At 41.5% G+C, this 22,545-nt stretch overlaps 1 protein-coding gene across 5 annotated transcripts; it reads right to left on the bottom strand.

The window, feature by feature from the left end:
• Window positions 1-13,293: 13,293 nt before the first annotated feature.
• LOC117451297 (N-acetyllactosaminide alpha-1,3-galactosyltransferase-like) lies at window positions 13,294-22,145 on the bottom strand. 5 transcript variants are annotated; one of them, XM_071203853.1, is made up of 9 exons: window positions 21,676-22,145; window positions 19,478-19,573; window positions 18,695-18,764; window positions 16,332-17,431; window positions 15,639-15,736; window positions 15,422-15,511; window positions 15,222-15,317; window positions 14,611-14,748; window positions 13,294-14,318 (listed from the first exon to the last, which is right to left on the bottom strand). In XM_071203853.1, exons 5-9 carry the CDS (start codon window positions 15,641-15,643, stop codon window positions 13,634-13,636), a joined length of 1,014 nt encoding a protein of 337 aa, XP_071059954.1. In that variant the 5' UTR covers window positions 15,644-15,736; window positions 16,332-17,431; window positions 18,695-18,764; window positions 19,478-19,573; window positions 21,676-22,145; the 3' UTR covers window positions 13,294-13,633. The 5 variants fall into 5 exon arrangements, with proteins under 5 accessions (XP_071059954.1, XP_071059952.1, XP_033945421.1 ...); XM_071203851.1 differs by having other exon boundaries at window positions 16,348-17,431; XM_034089530.2 differs by lacking the exon at window positions 16,332-17,431.
• Between the last annotated feature and the right edge of the window lie 400 nt (window positions 22,146-22,545).

The following is a 22,545-nucleotide window of genomic DNA, read 5'->3' as shown; positions in this document are numbered from 1 at the left end:
TGAACTTTGGACTAAAAGGGGTCTCTGTACCCTTACCTAGTCTATAGTGGATGAGTCCTCTGTAGTAGAAAGGTGTCTCATAGCGGCTTTCACTCTGTATTGCTAAAGAGAAGTCCTCCACCCAAGCCCGCCTTAACCTGCCATCAGGACCTGATGACGGTTTTGTAGGCCCCCTATTTAAACAACAAATCAAAGTCATTTATAGCCTCGGCAGGCTCTGTGATCGCATTTCTCCACTCTGCTCTACGCGCGCCTGGTCCTCTCCTCCAGATGAGTGACGTATCGGGCCTCCCTCATGTATTTGTCCGGTTTGCCGATGGCTCCCCTCCACGTAGCAAGTCCTCGTCGTCCTCTCCATCTCCTCCAACAGATAATGTCCCTCATGTCTGTTTTTCCTCTCCCGCTACTCCATCGCTATCAGAACCAGACGGCCTACTTGACTCCGAGGCGCCGCTGGCGCTCGGTACAGAACTCATCTGTCCTTCCTCCTCATCCTGGCCTACAGGTTTACAATAACCTGTAAGCTTCGGCATTTTTTGTAATAGCTGTTTGTCTCGAAACTCCTTTTCCCTCAACAATTTCCTTTTCCGAGCGCCACTCTCAAACTTTTTCTTCTCAACTTTTTCTCCTAAACAACCTTCATCTGTCACTCAATCACTCACAATTGGAATAAATCACATGTGAAACATACTGTCATTCTGATTGGCTGTTAAGTGGTGCCCACTGACTGTTTCGGAGTCATCATTTTTGAGAAAAATCTCTGGAATCCATCGATCTGATTGATTAGCGGAGCAAATGATCAAAATACTACGGAGGGAAGATATTTTCGTTTGGATTACTGGAAGCTCACGAGTGTGTGTGAGTGTGTGTGTGTGTGTTTGTGTATTTTTGCATTTGTGTGTATTATGTTTGTTTCCCAGGGAAAACGCTCACGAGAAACACCGGCTGTTGTTATGCCTGCTGTGACGTCAAGTTACTCCGTTCTCCGCTTGTAATTATGCCGTCACAAGCTACAAGTTGTATTTATCATCTGAATTTGCCGAAACAAGTTTAATATTCTGAAAGCCAAGACTTTATTTGAAAACAGATGAAAACAAACTTTAACGGACCCTGCCGTGTTATCTATGATTACTATACGCTTTGCATTAATAATTTCAGCGGAGACGGCGCTTTAGAACAGCAGAGTCGCAGGGGAGAGCTGTCATCTTCCCTTTACAAGCTTTAAAAATCTATATATCGTGTGATTTTGGAAATAAAAGTTTCATATTCTGAAAGCCAAGACTTTGTTTATTTAAAATGTAAAAAAAACATCCGAAATAAAACTTTTTATTTTTTTTATTGGCTCATGATAGGCCCCCGATCTCCATAGGCCCCTGGGCTTCAGTCCAGGTCAGCCCGCGCATTAAGGCGGCCCTGCCTGTACGATGTTAATGGGATTTGGGTTGTAGTGGATCTGTTTTGGCTCTCTTTTTTATTCGCCACTCGCACATACCGTGAAAGGCTAGTCGTGTGCTTATTCTCAATGTGCCGTTTAAGGTTTGCTGTCGACGTCGTCGATGTACGGACTTGCTTTTTCAAACCGGGCGGACACAGTTTACAGGCAAACGTTAGATTTTTTCCGTCTGAGTCAGTAGGCTACTGACTTTAATGTAAAACTCTTTTAAATGCTCATACGCCGACACCGTATAGTCTGACTCTGAGCGAGTGCTGCTGCAGCTGCTCTCGGCTTCGTCCATACTAATTCATCCATGTCGTTTTAATACAGTGCTGAGAATGAACGCACTTTTGAACGCCGTTATACAGCGCTGAAAATGAACGCGTTCTCAATTATGTTCATCTAGCGGAAATACAGTACGTTCAGTTCACGTTCGCCCAAAATATGAACGCATTCATGAACGATCGTTCATTGAAGTGCTGTACACTTGGCGTACCACGACCGGTAGTTAATGTCCACACAGTGTACACACAAGACCCTACGGTATGTAAGGAAATGGCATCAAATGGACACAATTAACATTGAAACTGACGACGAAATGGGCTATATATTATTTGGGCTATAAAAGTGACATTTCTGGGTGACTTTGTCAGTTTATGGAGCTTAGCTCACAAATCCTGGAGGTTCCAGGCTGTATTTGGGAGCTCATAGGCGGCCTGCCATGCGCCCCCACCCGTGAAAAAACGGTCAATTATATCTTAAAATAATCAAAAATGAAGTTTTAAAAAATTCTCGAGAAAATGAGTGCCACCAGAGGAGGGGCTCCACAAAGCTCAAGTCTTCGGCGCTACGGGCGGAAGCCCCGGACACTTTTCCACTCCCCCGTTGCAACTTACAACGGAGAGGGGAAACCAAGCCTCCCCTTCTCCGACAAAAAAATGCATTCATCTTTTTCTACTTCGACTACTGTCCGCATGATTTCAGAAACCTGGTTTTTGAGAGGACTCAGAAAAAAAACGGGTGTGTGATTTCATGGAGGAATGTGTCCGCTCGGATGAATTTGTTGCCTGGAGACCCCCCAGCATGGTTCTTACCAAACTTTAAGTTTTTGAACTGGTCTCTGGAGGAATGTAAGGGCAAATGGCGTCAAATGGACACAATTAACATTGAAACTGACGACGAAATGGCTTAACGCATCTCAATGGAAAAGATACTCCAATTGCCGTTCAGTTTAGTGTACCAGCATTGACAAGAAAAGTATTAATTTGGACACAAGTGTAATAAACCGTTTAATGCACTTTTAACACTGTCCTTATTGTTTTATGTTTCATGTGGAACCTATATGCTGCAGGTCTCCCTTGAAAAAGAGATCTATGATCTCAATGGGACCAATCTGGATAAATAAAGGTTTGAAATTCAATGAAATGAACACTCATGTCCCCACAATTCAAGCTTCTTTCCTGGGTTACAAAGTGCTGTCAAGTGCCCTGGAAGTGTCACACTATTTAAACATTGTTCACCCACGATTGCAGCTGCTTCATTGGGTTACAGAGTGCTGTGAAGCAGCCTGTCCTCTGGGTGCGCTCTGTGGCTCTCACAGCCCGCTTCTCTCTGGCTGCTCTCTCCATGGCTGCTCTCTCCCTATATTCACAGCACTTCTCCCCGCTTTTCACACACTTATTCCTGGGTAGGAAAGCTATGTGCATCACTCTGGATCTCTGCCTAGGTGCTTTTGAGTGTGAGACCCTGCTTACAGCAGTGAACCTGCTGCCAGCATTACAAGCATATTAATCAGGTGTTTTAACACTTTTTTCCATGAAAATGATTTGTATTCACTATCATGGCGCTATATAAATCAAATTCCGGGTAATTAGGAGCACAATTGTACCTTTTACTACTATTACTTTTACTACTATTTAAATGTATTTGTATTATATATTATTGGGCTATAAAAGTGACATTTCTGGGTGACTTTCTCAGTTTATGGAGCTTCGCTCACAAATCCTGGAGGTTCCAGGCAGCATTTGGGAGCTCATAGGCGGCCTGCCATGCGCCCCCACCCATCAAAAATGAAGTTTAAAAAAACGAGTGCCAACAGAGAAGGGGCTCCAAACAGCTCAAGTCTTCGGCGCTTCGGGCGGAAGCCCCTGACACTTTTCCACTCCCCCGTTGCATTTTACAACGGAGAGGGGAATCGAGACCTCCCCTCCTCCGTCAAAAAAATTCATTCATGTTTTCCAAGCTAACTTCTGCACGAAATGGGAAACCCGTTTTTGAGCGCTTTGGCTCGGATACAATTGTTGCATGGAGACCCCCCAGTATGGTTGTTACAAAACTTTAAGTTTTTGAACTGGTCTCTGGAGGAATGCAAGGAGAGTTGTCAGGGGACTCTACCCGCCTTAAAAGACACTATTTTGGGATACAATTTCTCAATTGTCACCCCTTTCCTCTGGTTCTCCCAAAAGATAACAGAGTTTTTCCTGACTCTGGAGGAATGTAAGGAGAGTTGTCAGGGGACTCTACCCGCCTTAAGAGACACTATTTTGGGATACAATTTCTCAATTTTCACCCCTTTTGTCTGGTTCTCCCAAAAGATAACAGAGTTTTTCCTGACTCTGGAGGAATGTAAGGAGAGTTGTCAGGGGACTCTACCCGCCTTAAGAGACACTATCTTGGGATACAATTTCTCCATTTTCACCCCTTTTCTCTGGTTCTCCCAAAAGATAACATCGTTTTTCCCTGATTTCTCACTGATTGAATGGCAAACGTGACCCGCCATCGGAGGGCCTCCGCCGGCCCGGCCTCGTGCCGGTGCTCTGGTGGTCGGTTCCTCCGAACTGCGGGTTCGACTCTGATGGGCCGCCCGATATGAAGCGTGACCAAGACGAACCGACTCAGGGGTCCCACTACGGGACTCAGGGGTCCCACTACGGGTCCCACCACGGGTCCCACTACGGGTCCCACCACGGGTCCCGCATCGGGACGGAGGTTCCGGGCTGGAACCTCCCCACCTCCGCCGTGGTGCGCCCGGCAAACACTGTTGTTTCTCGAACCCTCCACTGTTGCATAGCGGCCTTCGTCGGCTGCGGCATTCAGCAATCGGCCTTGCTCCAGGCACCGGTTCCCCCCCCCGGGGACCAGTGTTCGGTGGCTTCACATGATATAGGGTCGACCCTACTTCATCACAGGCTACCCATTTGATCCTCCGTGACCACATATGCATGTCTATGAAAAGGGTGGTGGATCACTCGGCCCGTGCGTCGATGAAAAACATCAACGCTTGCCCGGTGTCGCTCGGGGGCCTGAGTCCTTCTGATCGAGTCTCATCCCATGGACGGACGTCTCACACCCTGGTGTTCTCTCCCTCTGTTCACAGCACTTTCCCCCGCCTTTCAAACACGTATTCCTGGGTAGGAAAGCCATGTGCATCACACTTGTGTCTAAAAGGATCAACGGCCTGGTCCAGCCCGGGTGTTTCTCAACAGCTTGAATATCAAGAAAGCAACCTGCAACTTAAAGGAATTGACGGAAGCGCACCACAAGGAGTGGAGCCTGCGGCTTAATTTGACTCAGGCAACCTCACCCAGCCCGGAGACGGAAATGATTGACAGACCATCTTCTAAATGACACTGCTTCTAATAATACTTTATGATGTGCCAGTCCACCACACAATAAACAAAAGCGGGAATCAGGAGGAAATCAGCGACAGCACGTCAAACAGGCAGAAGCAATCCAGTCGCAACAGGCAGATATACCCCTGGATTGCTCGAAGTCATGGAGGACACTGCTGTGAACGCCATAGGGGCCGAACTGGCACCTAGTGATGAGCTGCAGGAGGACTGTGAGGACTGGGATGATCGGGCCATGACTGACGTGGTTGAGCCGGAGATGGCAATTGAAGTCACGGAGCTCCTCATGGGTCAAAAGCAACCCAAAATCCCAACGATCTCCGGCATCACGACTCCAGTGACACAGCCCAGGGTCAGGGTCACCCGCCTACACAGTAGCATTGTAAATGCTGCAGCCATTGTCAGTGCGCAATCATCCTCCACCAGCAGGACATGGCGATTGTTCCGTACCTGTATTGTCAGGAACACCGAAGCTCGGCGTGCTAGACGGGCAGTGGTCCCCGTGGCTGGGAAAACGTCACCCAGGCCCTCTGGTAGTGGGCGTGCAAATACAATGCGGCACATCACACTTCCACCCAGCATGGAGGCGGTAATGACAGAGTACTGATACCACAACGCGGGGATCGATCCAGACAGAAAGTTGTCAGAAAATGTGCAGTCTAAGGTGAGCCGGGTCAAGACTTTTCTACTATTTATGGGGCGAGACTCTCCCCGTCTGTCGGACTGGCTGTTCCTGAAGGACACTTCAAAGATCCGTGCCTGGCCACATGACCTGAGAGAAAACAGCAACCTTGCCGTCACGACTGTTGCCTTTTATATAAAAAATATACTGCAGTTTATCCGGTACTTGATGGACTCGCATCTAAAAGCAAACAGGCTCAGTCAGTCTTACATACACACCATATTGCGGGAGTTGCAAGGTTGCCTGGTGCGTCTGCACAGGGATGTGACGGTGCATCAGTTCCATGTGAAGAGGCATAAGCTGGACAGCCTGCCCGGCTATGGTGATCTTGAAAAGTGTCTTTCTGCCTCTGTCAAGTGCATCCCTGAACTGTTGGATCGAATGGAGCGTTCCCCCTCGGTAGAAGCCCGCTACCTACTATACGGCTATGTCTCACTCCATTGGTCCCTGCTCTATGGTCACCATGCAGGAGTCTACGCAAACATGACTAATTCACAGGTGAATGATGCAGAGGGGGGGGGGGGGGGGGGGCTGCAGGAACACTTTCCCCAGCTTTCACACATTTATTCCTGGGTGAAACAGCCTGTCCTCTGGGTGCGCTCGGTGGCTCTCACAGGCCGCTAACTCTCTGGCTGCTCTATCCCTCTGTTCACATCACTTTTACCCAGCTTTCAAACACTTGGGTATAATGTTGTCAACGTGACAGACACTGACAGACACATTGGATTAACCTATGGATTAACTTTCAGCCGCGTGTTTAATCGTTTTTATCGACTTTTGATCAGAATAACAGCTAAGGTGAGACGATGTTCCGTTTTTGCTCCGTAATGCTACGTATTGTGATGTCTGTGTTTGAAAAAACACCCCGCAGCCCCCGACTGAGGGGGCTCTCGGCTTAAGAGGTTAATTAAATAATCTAAACAGTTTGTTTGGCATTGTGGTAAGCAAAATGCAGATTGCATCATGACATGTACTACAACGACACATATTTTCCAACGTCACATATTTTCCGGAAAAATGTACTCAACAACCTGCTGTATACTATTTGATACATACATTTTCAACACGATTTCTCTATTAAATAAGCTACAAAATATAGACTGATTATAAATTGCTTCAATACAGTAAAGTGAAATATCAGAAACAATATAAAAATAATTCTTACCGTAATTTATTCAATATTGGCAAAGATGACGCTTCCAAAAGCGTCTGAACCGTTACATGACGGTAGCCATTTTGGACAGCCTGTCCTCCTACAAAACACAACCATATAGGTCGATTGTTCAGCAGCTAAATACGACCCAGAGACACGTTTTAAAGTGTAGCCCCTCTAGTGGTCGTGTAAGAAACAACATGCTCCTGTCGATTGCAAACGCTCCGGAGGGTCGTTTATTCACAAATAACCCTCTCTGGAAAATCCTAAATTATGGAATAGTTTGGCCATTAAAATGCTTTTTTATTAGATTTCTAGCGAGAAGTGTATATTGTACTTTTATAATCCACGTCCAGTGGATGTGTAGGATCTACAGTTTGATAGATATACGAAGATGATTTGAGGTCTCGCCAGGAGAACGTGTACTGTATATGGGGCAACTTCCATGTAAAGTTAGCGTGGGTGAAAACAGTATTTCCAGTCTCGAAGTTTTCATAATAAAACCGGAAGTATTCCCCACACTGTCAAATGATTACGCAGTGATATCTCCATTACTCATCCACTAAAAAACATCAGTTTATCCTTGTTAATTACACAATATTGATTGGTTTAAATTGTGTACAATGCTTTTGTGTTTTTAACCTTCGATTCGGAGAAACAAATTGTTTTTTCGGAGTTTAGACACTACAGAGTTTCCGAAGACACTACACTAACCAGAATCCCCAGCTATCGTTTGGGACTACAACATCCGCCTTGCTTTACAAACCCCGTGATTAGCCCTCAAGCTCTGTGATTGGATATTGGAGTGGCAGTGCGACAAGGTTACGCTGAGCGTCAAAGCTCTTTGAAATGGAATGGAACCACGCCAGACTATCCAAAACTGGACTTGGACGGGTCCAGCCCGGCCCTCCCCCCCAGAATGACACTTGCTGGCTATTGTGTGTTTCGCAACATGTTCTATGGCACGTCTCTACACACATTGGTGTTATCAAATTTAAAACATATAATTAATACATGGGTGAAAATTGCTTGTGTCCATAATGGGCAGCATTAATACCACATGACAGCTGGTCTTATGTCTGTGACCCCTCCTGTTGTTAATTGATAAGCCTGAAACATGCACTTGTCAAGGTTCAGATGCACATTTAGCAAATATGGCAGTAGCCATCGATCATCTTAAGATAAGATACTTTATTGATCCCAAGTTGGGAAATGTTTTTGTTACAGCAGCATGTACTACTTTGTTCTACTCCACTACAATTCAGAGGTTAACCTGGTATTTTTACTCTACTACATTTATTGTTGTTACTTTGCAGATTCTGATTAATGATGTGAAATATAAACAACCCTTAAATCAGACTTTAGTTACACCTGAGGAAAATTCAGCCTTATCAGTTTGTCTGTTTTGCACATCCTCCTGTTAATATCTTTGGACGTCCTGCACTAAACTGTTTTACTGTAGAGATCACTACAGTATCTTCTAGATATTTTCCATTCTATATTTCTATCATTGACCCCTATTTTGTATGTAGGCTACTCTTAATATTTAAATGTTTTCATCAATAACTAAATAAATATAACTTATTCAACAACTACATTCAATAACGTGCTTTAACCACTAGGAGGTGCGGTTTAGACCAGTGGTCTAGTTAATAAAACATAATAATATCGTACATAATATGACTATTCACTTTATTGTGAGTTTAAAACAGAACGGTAAAGGAAAATACAGTTTCAGTCTCTCGATGTGAAGCTTATGCATTGTACCATGAACCTGTATAGACCTGTAACAGTCAACTGCATGAGGAGTTGGAAAGGTAGTTCAGAAAATCAGTAATATCTTTAAAAACTACAAAAAAGTCCCTTTCTATCAGCTGTGCACCGTTATGGTGTAAATACAGACTATCTACTAATTGGATCAAATATAAAAGTCTGCCGAATTAGTGTTGATACTGCAAGGAGACGTATTGTGTGAAAAGAAATGGAAGATGTTGTTTAATTGTTGATATATTTATGGTCCACGTCACGTATTCAGTTTTGGCGGCATCTCTTCCAGTTTGTCAAAAGGTCTTCTGATCAGGGCTCTATAAATACATATCTAGGGCAGATATGTAATATTTAATGCAGCCGAACCTTGTATTACAATGCCGTTATGTGATGACTTTCAAAGAGAAAAGCAAGAACACTCGGAATAAAGTATTATTATTATTATTTTTTTTAATGTTTTCCGATTTCATATCACATAAACACCATATCCCGACGTGCATTGCGGTGTGATTTTAGCCTATCAAAACCTCTGAAAAAAGAAATGTGTCTCTCAGAATCGAAAGAGAAAAACCTATGGGAAAAACACAAAAGCATTGTACACAATTTAAACCAATTAATGTCGTATAATTAACTAGGATAAACTGATGTTTTTTTAGTGGATGAGTAGTGCAGATATCACTGTTAAATCATTTGATCATTGGTTTTATTATGAAAACGGCGAGACCGGAAATACTGTTTTCAACCCGTAACTTTACATGGAAGCTTGCCGCATATACACGTTCTCCTGACGAAATCTCAAATCATCTTCGTAATATCTATCAAACTATAGATCCTACATATCGACTGGACATGAATTCTAAAAGTACAATATATACTTCTCGCTAGAAATCTAATCATAAAGCGTTTTAATGGCCAAACTATCCTACAATTTAGGATTTTACAGAGAGGGTTATTTGTGAATAAACAACCCTCTGTAACGTTTGCATTCAACGGGAGCACTCGAGGCCGACAATTTTCAAATGTAATTATAGGTCGTATTAAGCGCTTGAACAAACGACATATTTGGTCGTAATAAGGGCTTAAACAATCGACCCATTTGGTCGTATGAGTTGGAGGACTTGTTGATTTTGGATTTGGTCAGTAAAAGCAATCTACAGCCGGCAATGCCTGAATGATCCACCAGAGGGCAGAAGACATGTATCACATTGTATACAACAGGTCTTTTAGAAACGTACTAGTCATTTGGATGACGTAGAGGTCTCAGAAACTCATACAATATGATATATACACAAAAAGTATTGCACGAGTTAAAACAAATGGATGGTTAAATAATTAACAATATACATGCATTTGGTTTTGTAATCAAGGTCAAACTGCAAAGCTGAAAGAACTAGAGTTACAGAAGATTGAGGTGGGGAAGCTAAAGCAACAACTTCAAGGTATTGTGGAGAAGATCATGGCTCTAACAATTTGTAGTGAACAATTATTTGTGATACTGTATCTTAAACCAGGAAAAAAAACTGTTTTAGCAGACATAATATGTTAGAACAAATATATAAGATGCAACAGAAATGTATTATATATAAATAAAAAGAAGTTCCATAGGTAATGCTAACCTTGATAATGCGAGCGATGATGAAATACTTGTAACTATCAAACATTATTTCTTTCAGACACACAAATGTAGGGAAATAAAATGTCTCTCTCTCTCTCTCTCTCTCTCTCTCTCTCTCTCTCTCTCTCTCTCTCTCTCTCTCTCTCTCTCTCTCTCTCTGTCAAACAGGTGGCTTTCTCATCATCTCTGTTGGCTTCAGGCTCGGGAACTATCGGACCATTTAAGACTGAAACTAATCTGGTCTTCAGATACGTCTTCTCAAACATTGGGAATGCCTACAACCCAAACACAGGTACTCAAATCTCCACACTCTAAGTCACAGCAATCTCACGTTTTTGGCTATGCACAATTCAAATACATGATCAACAAACACATCTCAAGTTACCTGCACTGACTAGAAATGTCCCACAGGTTATTTCATTGCACCAGTGAGAGGAGCCTACCACTTTGAGCTCTACATTGGTGCTGACGGACATCCTTCACATCCTTCATGTGCTGTGTTGTTCAAGAACGGAGAGAGAGTTTGTCGTGCACTTCAACATCAGATGTCTCTTTTTGGGTCATCTGCAAATGGTGCAACGCTGTTTCTAGAGGTCGGAGATGTTGTGTTTTTGCGTTTGTGTGAAAACTCAAGTATATATGACAGCTACAGTCATTATAGCACCTTTAGTGGTCATCTGCTTTTCACCATGTGAAAGGGAAATACAATTTTCAGATATAAGAGTGTATCAGTAATTATTTTTGCTGCTTTTCATCTGCTATTCATCATGTGAAAAGTCAGTACTGTAAAAGTTAAATTCATTGTTAAACTGTTTTTAATCAGATATATGTGTGAAGTTTTCATTCAGCTTCGTTGCTGAATTTTCATGAAATACACAGTGATAAACAGTGTATGAACACTTGTACCAGACTTTTCTCAACATTAAATAAATGAAGTGCAATAATAAAAAATTGTGTAAATATTAAAAGTTCATTTAATTTACCTCACCATTTTTGAAAGATACTGAGGATAAATCCTGTTTCTTTTTTGCCTCCATCAAGATGACAAGGCCAAGATACCGATATGTTGGTTAGAGCTCAGCATCAAAAGAACTTTGCTTTTCCCGTCTGATCTTTCTGTGTCTTTTTACTTTGTTTTATAGAAATGTGAATCATTTAGTTCTGTTGATGTGACCGAGGAAATTCAATTTATTCTTTCAAATGCATCTTACATAGCTGTGCTTTATTTGTTTTTAAGTATCTCGACATATACAAGAACTGTTTTCGTAAAATGTACCCCTCCCTCATCAACCTTGAAGTTTAGCCTCAGTTGTAGCACCACGGCTGCTGGTGCGGCAGCCCAGCTCGATGAGGGAGGGGTACATGTTGTCAGATTGAGAAAACAAATTCACCAGGAGAGTTCTCTTGACTAATAGAATGAATTATGGGGGTTGGACCTTAGACTTTCCGACTTTCAATTTTAAGGACCACCCTACTAAGGCTAAACGTCAAGGTTGATGAGGGAGGGGTAAATGCTGTTGGAATTTGAATAAAATTCACCAGGAGAGTTTTCTTGACTATCACAACGAATTCCGGTGGTTGGAGCTTAAAATAAATGAATTTGAAAATGTACATTACACTAAGGACCAGAGATGGGTCGTTACTAAAATGTTTAAATATATGACACATTACTTTAAAAAAAAGTTATATATTACACTACTTCGTTACTTTACTCGTCACTGTATTCGTTACTTTACTCGCCGAGCACGTACGAACTGCGCATGCATGAGTGGCAATAACTCTCCTTACCAGCAGGCGGCGTTAGTGTGTATCCGTCATTCAAAACAGGCAATAACCGGAAGACAGAGAAGAAGAACAGACTACGTGATATAAACAAACAACAAATAGCGTGTGCGTTAGCTTCACCTTAGCATGTGTTCTTTGCAGGTGCTTGTTGAGGTTTGATGTGGTGTTTGCAGCAGTGGATAACAGCTTCTGGCCTGGACACAGTTTGCACCTCACCGTCACATTCCTGTCTATTCTTCGGACGAACTCAAAATAATGGGCATACCTCCACCCCTCGAAAGTTATCGCTGACTCAGCCATGTTTATGCAGCACTGCACGTGGAGATGTGGACCCGCAGATTACGTACATATAAACCTGCGGCGGAAACCCCTCTTGTCCGTCAGTGTGATTATGGCTGATATTTAGTAAGTAACGAAGTAACGCGTGTCGGGGCAATGTTAGTAACTGTAGTGTGATTACTGAATTATAAAAGTAGTGAGTTACACTACTCCGTTACCCACAAAAGTAATATTATTACAGTAACACCCAACTCTCCTAAGGACCACCCTATTTTCCAATAGTACAAATGTATAGAAAGATTTCAGGCATCAGGAGTCACACCAGCTCATTCAAAGCTCATCTGGGTTAAACTGAAGTGCTATTTCATAATGAATATCAGACTGAAAGAACAACAATATGACATTCATGACAAAACTGTTGAAGTAAACAAAAAAATGTACTTTCAATATTGATCGAGCTCTAATGATTTGTCAATGCAACTACATCAAATTATATTAAAATCCTTTTCTTCTACTAAAGCTTAGCAGAGTACAGTATACTGGGTTCTCCCTTTAAGCTTTCTTCAGAAACTGATACGATGATATTAAATGTCCATTCCTCCAACACATCTTTGAGAAATGGCAGGGAGCCACTGCAGTCACGGAATAAATATGTTTCTATTGTTCCATTCTGAATGAACTAAAGGCAAAGCATCCCTAACATAAAGTGTCTCTGTTGTTAGCATGTATGTCTACGACCCCCATTTCAATACATTCAAATTGGATGCTTTGAAGACAACATATTAATCTGACACACTGACATTATGGTGATTATATGTGTATTTTAAATTGGTGAAGATATAATTAATAGACATTGTACATGAACACTGTGAATACAGTTAACGAAGAGCAGCACATCGCTTTACAGAAGAGGAAAGACTGACACACAAATCACACATTAACAGGGGGAAGAAAAGCAATTGAGATTTATAAAACATTTGAACACATTCAATAAGTATCAGTTAAAAACAGAGAGAGTGGCATTTGGCAAAGTGACATACAAATAAATAAGCTGGATCAACAAGTGCAGACAGTTTGATCAAACATGTAAAAAGTTGACTTATATACATCTGTAAAAAAATGCAACAAAAACATTTGATATCCGGATAAAAGAAAAGCGTGTATTTATATAAGTTGTCACTCCATTATGACAATACTTGCAGATCTGCAAAGTAATTCCTGAGATAATACAATGAGCCAGGGAGCACGAGAACCTGAGACTTTACTTTTGTTAGCATTTGTCAAGTCTTTAAGGTGTGCGAAGTGTGTCATAATATTTTGGTTCCCACAGTAATCGGGTGACTTGTATGTCGCGCCTGAAACCGATGCTGGTATCCCAGCAGTACTCTGGAGAGAGAACCTTGCTGGGTTTGTGGAGCAGCATGTACTTGTTCAGATGGCTCTCATCGTGCCACAGAGCCTCCACATTGTTTTGTTTGTCCTCCATGATGCCCTGATAGCAGGCCTCGGTCAACGCTTTCACATTCTTCCACGAGCCTCCGAAGAGGGCAGCGTGGTAGTAAAAATCCCCAGTTTCCATGTACGCTTTGGAGTTTGGGTTGCGGTCGTAGGTGTAAAAATACTTTGGAAGGTGGTAGTAGTGGGCGTGGAGCAGAGCCACTGAATCCCCAAGAGCCTCTGATCCAAATCTCCCGGTAAATACCTGATCCACATCAAAGCAGAAGACGTGCGTGCAGTGGTGACGAATATCAGACTCTATCACATCTGATATGCTCTTCATTCGCATCATAGAGACGTCCTGCCACCTGGAGTTCTTCTCCACTTTGATCACCTTCATGCTTCTCAGAGGAGACAACTTGATGTTAGGCACCTTCTCTGGCATGTCCGTAAACACGTAGTAGGTCACGGGCAAACCCACCATAAAGTGTTGCTCGGCTGAGTTCAGGAATGTGTGTAGGTAAGCATCAAGGTATCTTTTGAGGAAAAGAAAACAAGTCACTTTTCTGTTAGACTCTTATCACTCTACCTCCAGAGGAAACTGAGGTCCATTGATTCGTGCAACAAACTGTTGCAGATCTTCTTTAGTCTGCTGCTGCAAGTAAAAACGGTTTGCTGCCACCAGGTTTTATTTTTTTTTAACAGTAAACCGTTTTTACAACCTAGTTAAACATTAATGCACTAAACATACAGTTGGCTGAGCAGGAGGTATTTAGGTTTGACGACAGATTATCTTTAGAGTTATTACTTTATAATGTGAAAACCAACCTGCCCACAGCAAAGACTGTTAGAGCCACAGAGGATCCTTTCATCTTGTGCATCTCGTCGTAGAGGCGGGGGTCAAACATCCCTTCCCAGATGATGGCAGCTTTCCAATATGTACAGGTTAGCACGTCAGGTCTGGACCTGAAATATAAAACAAATGCATTTATTTAGACTGAATTCCCTTTTATAATTCTCTTCTTTACCAACCTGAAGTTTACTACAGGTAAATTGTGACTTAAACAACTCATATGCATCTAAATAGTTTTAATAGTAATATTTTATATTTACACTCAACTTAGATTTAGTTAAATTCTGTTGCACCAAAACTTTCACTGCAATGTCAGGTTAAACGTATAAAATAGCTACCCTTCTAATATGGATTAAGCAAAAATAGTTTTATGTGGCTCCATTAATTAAGCCAACATTTATTTATAAAACACCTTCTTCTTAGGAATTATTTAAAAAGGTGAAATACAAAAAACACCACTTATTTGTTGTTGCTGCTTTATGTCCAATCAGATGAAACCTGCGGCTTCTCAACATGATAGATACATGTCTGTGTTGGTCTCAGCACTATCTGTTCAGCCACATTGTAAACGGTCTTCTGGTCTTACTGGAGATTGAGGCTGGCGTCCACACTGCTGTCCAGATTCAGCATCTTTGCACTTTCCAAATGGCATTTCCCCATAGGTATGAAGCCCATTAAAGGTCTAAAACAAAAAATAAAAACACGTGTTCATTAAGTAATGTTAGCATTTAGGCTTACAGTAATTGTTCTTGTATGTAGTGTCCCGTACATTTATCACAGACTCACTTTACAGATGGAGATATTAAGTAGATAGCACAGAGTGCGATGGGAACAAAGAGCACACATTTGAAAACACTCCTCATCCTCTGAAGATGTCTGCGAAAAAAGAGCCAAAGATGTCAGATTAGTCAGATTACACAGAAACCTCTGTGTGTGGCACCGTAGCTTAAACAATAAAGTAGTATTTATTTTGTTTGTTTTTTATTTTAAAGATGTGAAATACCCCATTGTTGAGAAACGCTGTGGTCAAGGCTCAGTGTAAGGTGATCTATCTTGTGAAAGAACGAGACAGCAGCTGATGTTTCATGAATGAAACGGCACCTGAGAAAAGAAGAGCAAGTATTTTACTTATTGAAACAATTCTCATTGAATCTCATTGGTTCAAATTCACCCATCTAGGTATGGCAGTGCTTTTCTTTTAACTTTCGAGATAGTGGAGGTGATAGGGTAGCTTAATATTGGTGTTGATTCCAAAATGATATTTTACAATATAAGATCTAAAAGTACAAGCGATTGAATATTAACACAAGCAGCCATTCAAGAAGTTTGTCAAAATAAAATACACTTACAAATTTGGTAACATTTAGATTTTATATATATGTTTTATTCTCCTATTCTCTGGAAGAGTTTAGTTAGAAAAGACAAAAACAGTGCTAGTTATGTTTTTCCGGGAATTGCCGGTGTAAATAAAAACATATAGCATCCAACAATTAGACAAAAACCTTCATAAATTATTGTCAATGTTCGAAAATCTCACTCATAGTATGGAAACACCTTTAAACTGAATTCAGACTAAGAAATACATTGTTGACCGGACCAACTGTGCAAACAGGATAACATAATTAAATTGACATACAAAGGTAACTCAACCGAGAGTCACCGGCATTCATCCATAATCATCAAATACTAGTTTTACCAGGTAAATAGCCCACCCTTGATGTTGTCTTAAGACACGATTCGTCTCCCTGCGGTTCAGCTTTGTGTTCTGGGTCAAAATGCAGAGGGGGGGCTTCTTGTTCAAAGGTCTTCTCTGACGTTAACAGGAAAACGACCTGCCCCTCTGTTTTTTAGGTGTGTTACCGACGGATACCGCTCCTATACACTTACTATGTCGACACTGTTATGTAACACCTAACTGTCGCCCATAGTTCGACGCATGACTTAAAAGCTGTGAGCTCATGAGGGCTCAGGGACGCTGGCAACCCTTCTGGACAGATGTATACATCTTTTTTTATCACACTCGATTATTGAGAAATACCACCCCATGTGACCTGATTTCCACATTCACAACATACATGATGGACACGCCAGTTAATGATGAAGGGAAAAAGTGAAAAAGTACGGAAGAGGATTAGGGCCTTATTAGGACAATGTTTTGGGATGTGACTGAAAGTACAAAAAACACTTTGATTCTGAGAAGAAAAAACAGAATTCTGACTTTAAGATGATTTTACTTTTGGTCTGATGCCAAACATGTTTTCCCATGTGGCCCTAATCCTCTTCAATAAAAATAAGCTAAACTTATATATTTTTCGTTGTTTTATTAGTGGGTTTAGTTTGTGTGAGAAGGTGTGGCACTGCACAATCATACCTTAATGATGACGAGCATTTTTACAAAGCTCCATTAAAGTGGACCTGTCATGCAAAATGCACTTTTGTACGTATTTTATGTGTCCCCGGTGTGTCAGGGAACTCACCAAGTGTCAGAACACAACCCTCTATCTAACCTGTTAGATAAATGCACGTTTTGTTCAGCCGGATAATATCCACATGTCGACCCTACTTTTATTATTTTCGAATCATAAATCTAATCGATAGATTTATGATTAGCATAAGTTTGTTCATGATGGCTCAGGGGGGGTCAGATGGCCTAGCTATAAAAGTCACGGCTCGCCACTGCACTGTAGTACATATGCCAGGCCTTGCCCCTGGGCCGTCCGCCCGAGTCCCCGTTCTCGGCTTCTGCCTTGCCCCCGGGCCGTCCGTACGAGATCCCTTCCGGAGATTCAGAGAGACCTGTGTCATTCACATCACAAAGCTCTAAATGTTAATGTGACTTTCTCAAATGTTGCATTTTGGATAAATTGATCAATTTGTATTAATCGATATATTGTTTGGTAATTATTTTCATACATGTCCTTTAAAAAAAAGGACATGTATGAAAAAAAGTGTATGCTCAGTTTTACATTCAGGGCACAGGAAGATTGGAAAATGCCATGTTTTTTTTCTGCAAGGTGTGTGTGTGTGTGTGTGTGTGTGTGTGTGTGTGTGTGTGTGTGTGTGTGTGTGTGTGTGTGTGTGTGTGTGTGTGTGTGTGTGTGTGTGTGTGTGTGTGTGTGTGTGTGTGTGTGTGTGTGTGTGTGTGTGTGTGTGTCTGTCTGTCTGTCTGGCTGGCTGTCTGTCTGGCTGTCTGGCTGTCTGTCTGTCTGTCTGTCTGTGTATTTAGCTGCTGGGTGACCAATGATACTCTTTGACTTTGTTGTTTCTTAATTGAACCAGGTGGAACAGAAGTCTACACAAAAAGTGTATGGTCAGTTTTACAGTCAGGGCACAGGAAGATTGGAAAATGCCTTCATATAAATGAACAGTGAATGATTAGTGATCACATTAATTAGAATAGTGTGAGAATCTCTGAACAGTTCCCTCTCTGTTCGCTCTGTGGTCAGGTTGCTGCTGAGGTCAGTGTGAAAATAACAATGAATGCAGAACACTGAGGTGTGAGCAGCTTCTGTCGGATATACAGATAAGAAAACGAAAAAGACTGCTTTAAACTCAGAGCGTGGAAATATAACACTGAGGTCAGAGAGGAGAGAAGGAACTAGAAGGGTTTGGTACAGAGTTACGGTGACATGATAGAAGTTGAGTAACAAAAACACAATCACCTTACATTATTAAACATGAATAAGAAGAATGACTATGACGGGGTCATAAACTAAGGTCCAGTTGTAAATAAGGAACAAGATGAAGGCACAAACTACTAAAAATGTATAATAATCTAGATTAAATCAAAGTGTTTTGTTTGCAAAGAACAAGGTGGTTCAATAAAAGATCAGTATGTATGTGACGAAGGTAATCAAGAGTGTAGAGTACCTGGCAGAGAAAGATTATTATTTTTTTTTTTAATTACTTGTATTGCTTCACGGAGTTAACCGTTTACACAAATCCATTCCACTTATTTCCACCTCCTCTCATCGCTGTGAGACTATAAAACATGTCAGATTAAATAATGTCCACAGGAGGTATACAGAACCATTACATTAATAAACTGTTTCTACTCACAGTGAAGGAGGAACGACGTGTTGAAAGATGCCTTTCCTCTGTCGTCAATGAGCAGAAGACGGATATCAGGCTGTTGAAAGATTTACTTCCTCTTTAGATTATTGATATGCATGATGAGCCAAACCCCAGTAACACCCACTACACAGTAAAGTTGTGTTGTTTAACAAACAATACACTTTTCTTAAACTAAATAAACTATGGGTAAAGACCCGTTTAACTGCCTATACTGACTCCTGAAAAAAGCATTAGAAGGGATTTAAAATGATAAGGGTGAAAAACAGTTCATCTCTCTGAGCACTGAGGATGTCACACAGTCTGCAGGTGGAGTGAAGGAACAGGAAGGCATTAACCTCTGAAACCATGAGGCAGTTTGACTGAACAGGATGAAGAGAACTGTATTAATTATAAGAGAGGATGGAAAATGTCATTTCATTTCTCTTGGTTTGTTTCGTCTCTGCTCTCTCTGCGGTCAGGTTGCTTCTGTTTCAGAGAAATGCAGAACTCTGAGACGTGAGCAACTCACATGCCTGTTAGTGTGAACCCAACATGAACACACACACATCACACACATAATCAAGTGGACTGGAAAAACACATGTCCAATGACTTTGGATGTTTAGGTGGATCAGTTAACTGTAAACCTATTTCCAATGTTTACATTTATTAAAACACTTTAACATTTGAAAAACAACCTCACAGCATGCAGCAAACTTTATTATGAATGATTTGCATGTTTAGGAGGTAAGAGAGGACATCAGTACTTTAGTAGTTTGGGTGAACTGACCCTTTAAAGCAGACAGTGGAGGGAGCTCTCTGAGTGAAGAAGCCTGAATGTGTCTCACTTAAGATCCCCCAGTAGAGGACAGTGAAACATCAGAAACTGAATCAGGACCCGGAAACAAAGTACAGTTTATTATTTAACACTGATTGTTTTGGCACATTTAAATGTACTTGTTCGTCGTTATCTCAATGAAGCAGGATAAACTGTTCAGCCCTATCAACACGGGGCAACATGTCCAAAGTGGGGTCAGTGTCGCTCTTGCTCCCTCTTGCTCTTTGGCAGAAAGGCCACTTCCGGTAAGTAGCAAGTAGCATACATACTAAATGTTTATTGCTGGTTGTAGACCCTTGCAGGGATCCTGCAGCCCATAGAGGCTTCTCAATACTCAAATTTCCCCTCCTCGACTCCTCGACTCCTCGGTCCTCCGGTAGTGACCCGGAAATGAATTTCAGCGCGCCATTTTGAAGGACGTCTCATTTCTCTAAATGCACACCGAGGACCGAGGATCGAGCATCGAGGAGGCTCTCTGGAGGAGCTATAACCGAGGATACACTGATGGTTCCTCCACGGCTCCTCCGCGGATGCATTTCCGGGAACGGTGGAGGTGTGACGCACGGCCGGACTTATCTCAGCCAATGACAGCTCTGCATGCATCCCCTGGATATTATTTGAGAACCTGCTCTCATCGCAACGCGATGTTTACAGTGAGAACAGCTGTGAGGTGCAGAAAGCAGAGCAGTGTGTAAAATATATATCACTCAGTATAACAGGCCTACTCTCTTTATTTGCTTTAGTTTAGTAGATATCTACAAAGAGTCCATATTTTTCTAAAACCATTTAGTGCTTCACATAATAAAATACACAACGGCTGTAGCCTGATTATGCTTTAGCAGCTGTTGGTGTGTGTGGTACAGTATGTAGGTGTGTGTTGTACAGTGTGTAGGTGTGTGTTGTACAGTGTGTAGGTGTGTGTTGTACAGTGTGTAGGTGCGTGTGTTGTACAGTGTGTAGGTGTGTGTGTTGTACAGTGTGTAGGTGTGTGTTGTACAGTGCGCAGATGCCGCGGACAGACGGGTCTCAGTTGGTTTGATGTCCTTACTTTTAATACTTGCAAATACAACTTTTGGCCCGTAATTTCAATTCCCCATTTCAGCGACCAGAGAGAGAGGGGGGGGGGGGGGGGGGGGGGGGGGGGGGGGGGACTATATCCAGTCTCTGACTGTGTTACGTTATTATGAGAGTGCTCTCATACTTTAAATTGTATATATTTATATAAATATATTTGTGTGTGTGTGTCCGCATCTGTAGCCTGTTATTGTCTCATTATACCGCACTCTCAATGAATTCAAATAAAATATGTGGGGGAACAATGTTCAGCTGATCTAACAGAGATTATAAAATATGACAAAACACTCGACAGCTGATGCAGCTGTTGCCACGTCATAATGAACGGACGTCGCTTTAATATGACCGCTCAGAGGAGAGGAGTTCTCATTTCTTTAAACGTCTGCTACTTCCCCTCCTCTCTCCTCGGTTCCCCTCCTCGGTCCTCCGCTCGCATCTCCTGTGGGCGGGTCTAAGTCTCGAGGAGGGGAGTCGAGGAGGGGAAATTTGAGTATTGAGAAGCCTCTCATGTCTGCTGCCGCTGTTGAACGAAGCTCTCCTGCTGAGTGTCTTAACTTAGCCTGGTCGGTAGGTACGCTTTTTGCTTGTCTCATCCTTCCTGAATAATATGAATGTAGTATTATTATCGTAACATCACCTGCGCTGGAAGGCTAATACAGAAAGACTGCTGTTTTGCCTCAACGTCTGTGCTTCACCGCTACACTGCTGCCTGGCGGGTGTTGCTCTTGGCCTGCATCGTCTGTATTGCCTCTTTGTGTCACTGTGCATTACACTACATGTTAAACATTGTTATAGTGGACTGTTCGATTAATTTCTGTTTATGATTAGTTCTTTCATTGACCCTGTTGAGTTAAGCTTGTTTTGTTTATTTAATTCAATATTAAGTAGATTGTTGGGTTAATTTCCGTTTCTTTCTGTTGTCTCTTTGTATTTTCTCCAAATTAATTTAATTGCATCTTGTTATTTTACTAATATATACCTGTGTATTTTTTCTCTATGCTTGTATGGAATGTTTTGTAAAGTGTTTAGAAAAGCTAAATATAATGTGGATACAAAAATATGTGGATTTACATTACCTGGCATAGAGAGAAGGACGACAACAAATCCACTCGCTGTTAAACTCATAGCTGCTCCTCTCGTCTCCGTGCGGCTTCAGTGACAATAAAATAAATAAGAAGATTGATGTCCACAAGTAAAACCTTCTATACATTAAAAGAAAGGGAGTTCTCACAGACCTTAACGCCCCTCTGTGGGCTTGAAGGTAGAAAGGAGACAGACAGCAAGTGGTTTAAAACACCACTTCCTTCCTCTTCACATTATTGCTTTACATGGTTTGTTGTTCTGCAGAGAGAGACCAGTTTGTGGTAAACAGAGCACCTCTCCTCACTGACAAGAGAAGACACATCCTAATGTCTTCCTTTATTATAAAAGCAGTCAAACTTCAAGATCTAAAACCATGTTCTGTGAATAAAATGCAAATTACACAAACTACTAATGCAAATTAACATCACTTGATATTATTATGAAGCTCCCTGGACAGTAAGGCTGCAACAAACGACTAATTTGATAATCGATTAATCTATCGATTAATGAAACGATTAATCGATTATTCGGATCGTTAAGGTTTTAACTGTACTACTACTTATATCGATACTGCTTATCGATCCTGTCCTTTTAACGATAGTATTAACGGTTCTTTTGACAAGAAATAAGCTAACTAAACAAATTGTGAACAAAACTAACATCGCTTTTTATTTTTAATTAAATGCATAATATTTCACATCAAAAGAAACAACAATGTTTTAACAAATCGTAATAAATAATGTGATGACAGAACTGTAAACAGAATAGCTGAAACTTTAACAAAATAAATAACTCGGTTACCTCTAATCATTAACCCATGTTTTTATAACTGAGTTAGCTCCGTGTGTTGCTGCTAGCACACA

Source organism: Pseudochaenichthys georgianus, chromosome 1, assembly GCF_902827115.2.
Source record: "Pseudochaenichthys georgianus chromosome 1, fPseGeo1.2, whole genome shotgun sequence".
Classification (NCBI taxonomy): domain Eukaryota; kingdom Metazoa; phylum Chordata; class Actinopteri; order Perciformes; family Channichthyidae; genus Pseudochaenichthys; species Pseudochaenichthys georgianus.
This window is presented reverse-complemented; position numbering and strand designations above follow the sequence as displayed.

What these genes read in the sequence shown, in the direction of transcription:
- LOC117451297 (XM_071203853.1), bottom strand. An exon ending in TTAATATCTCCATCTGTAAA is followed by an intron (nt 15,318 to 15,421) that starts GTGAGTCTGTGA and finishes TTTTTGTTTTAG; the next exon opens with ACCTTTAATGGGCTTCATAC. An exon ending in ACAGTCTTTGCTGTGGGCAG is followed by an intron (nt 14,319 to 14,610) that starts GTTGGTTTTCAC and finishes TTTCCTCAAAAG; the next exon opens with ATACCTTGATGCTTACCTAC.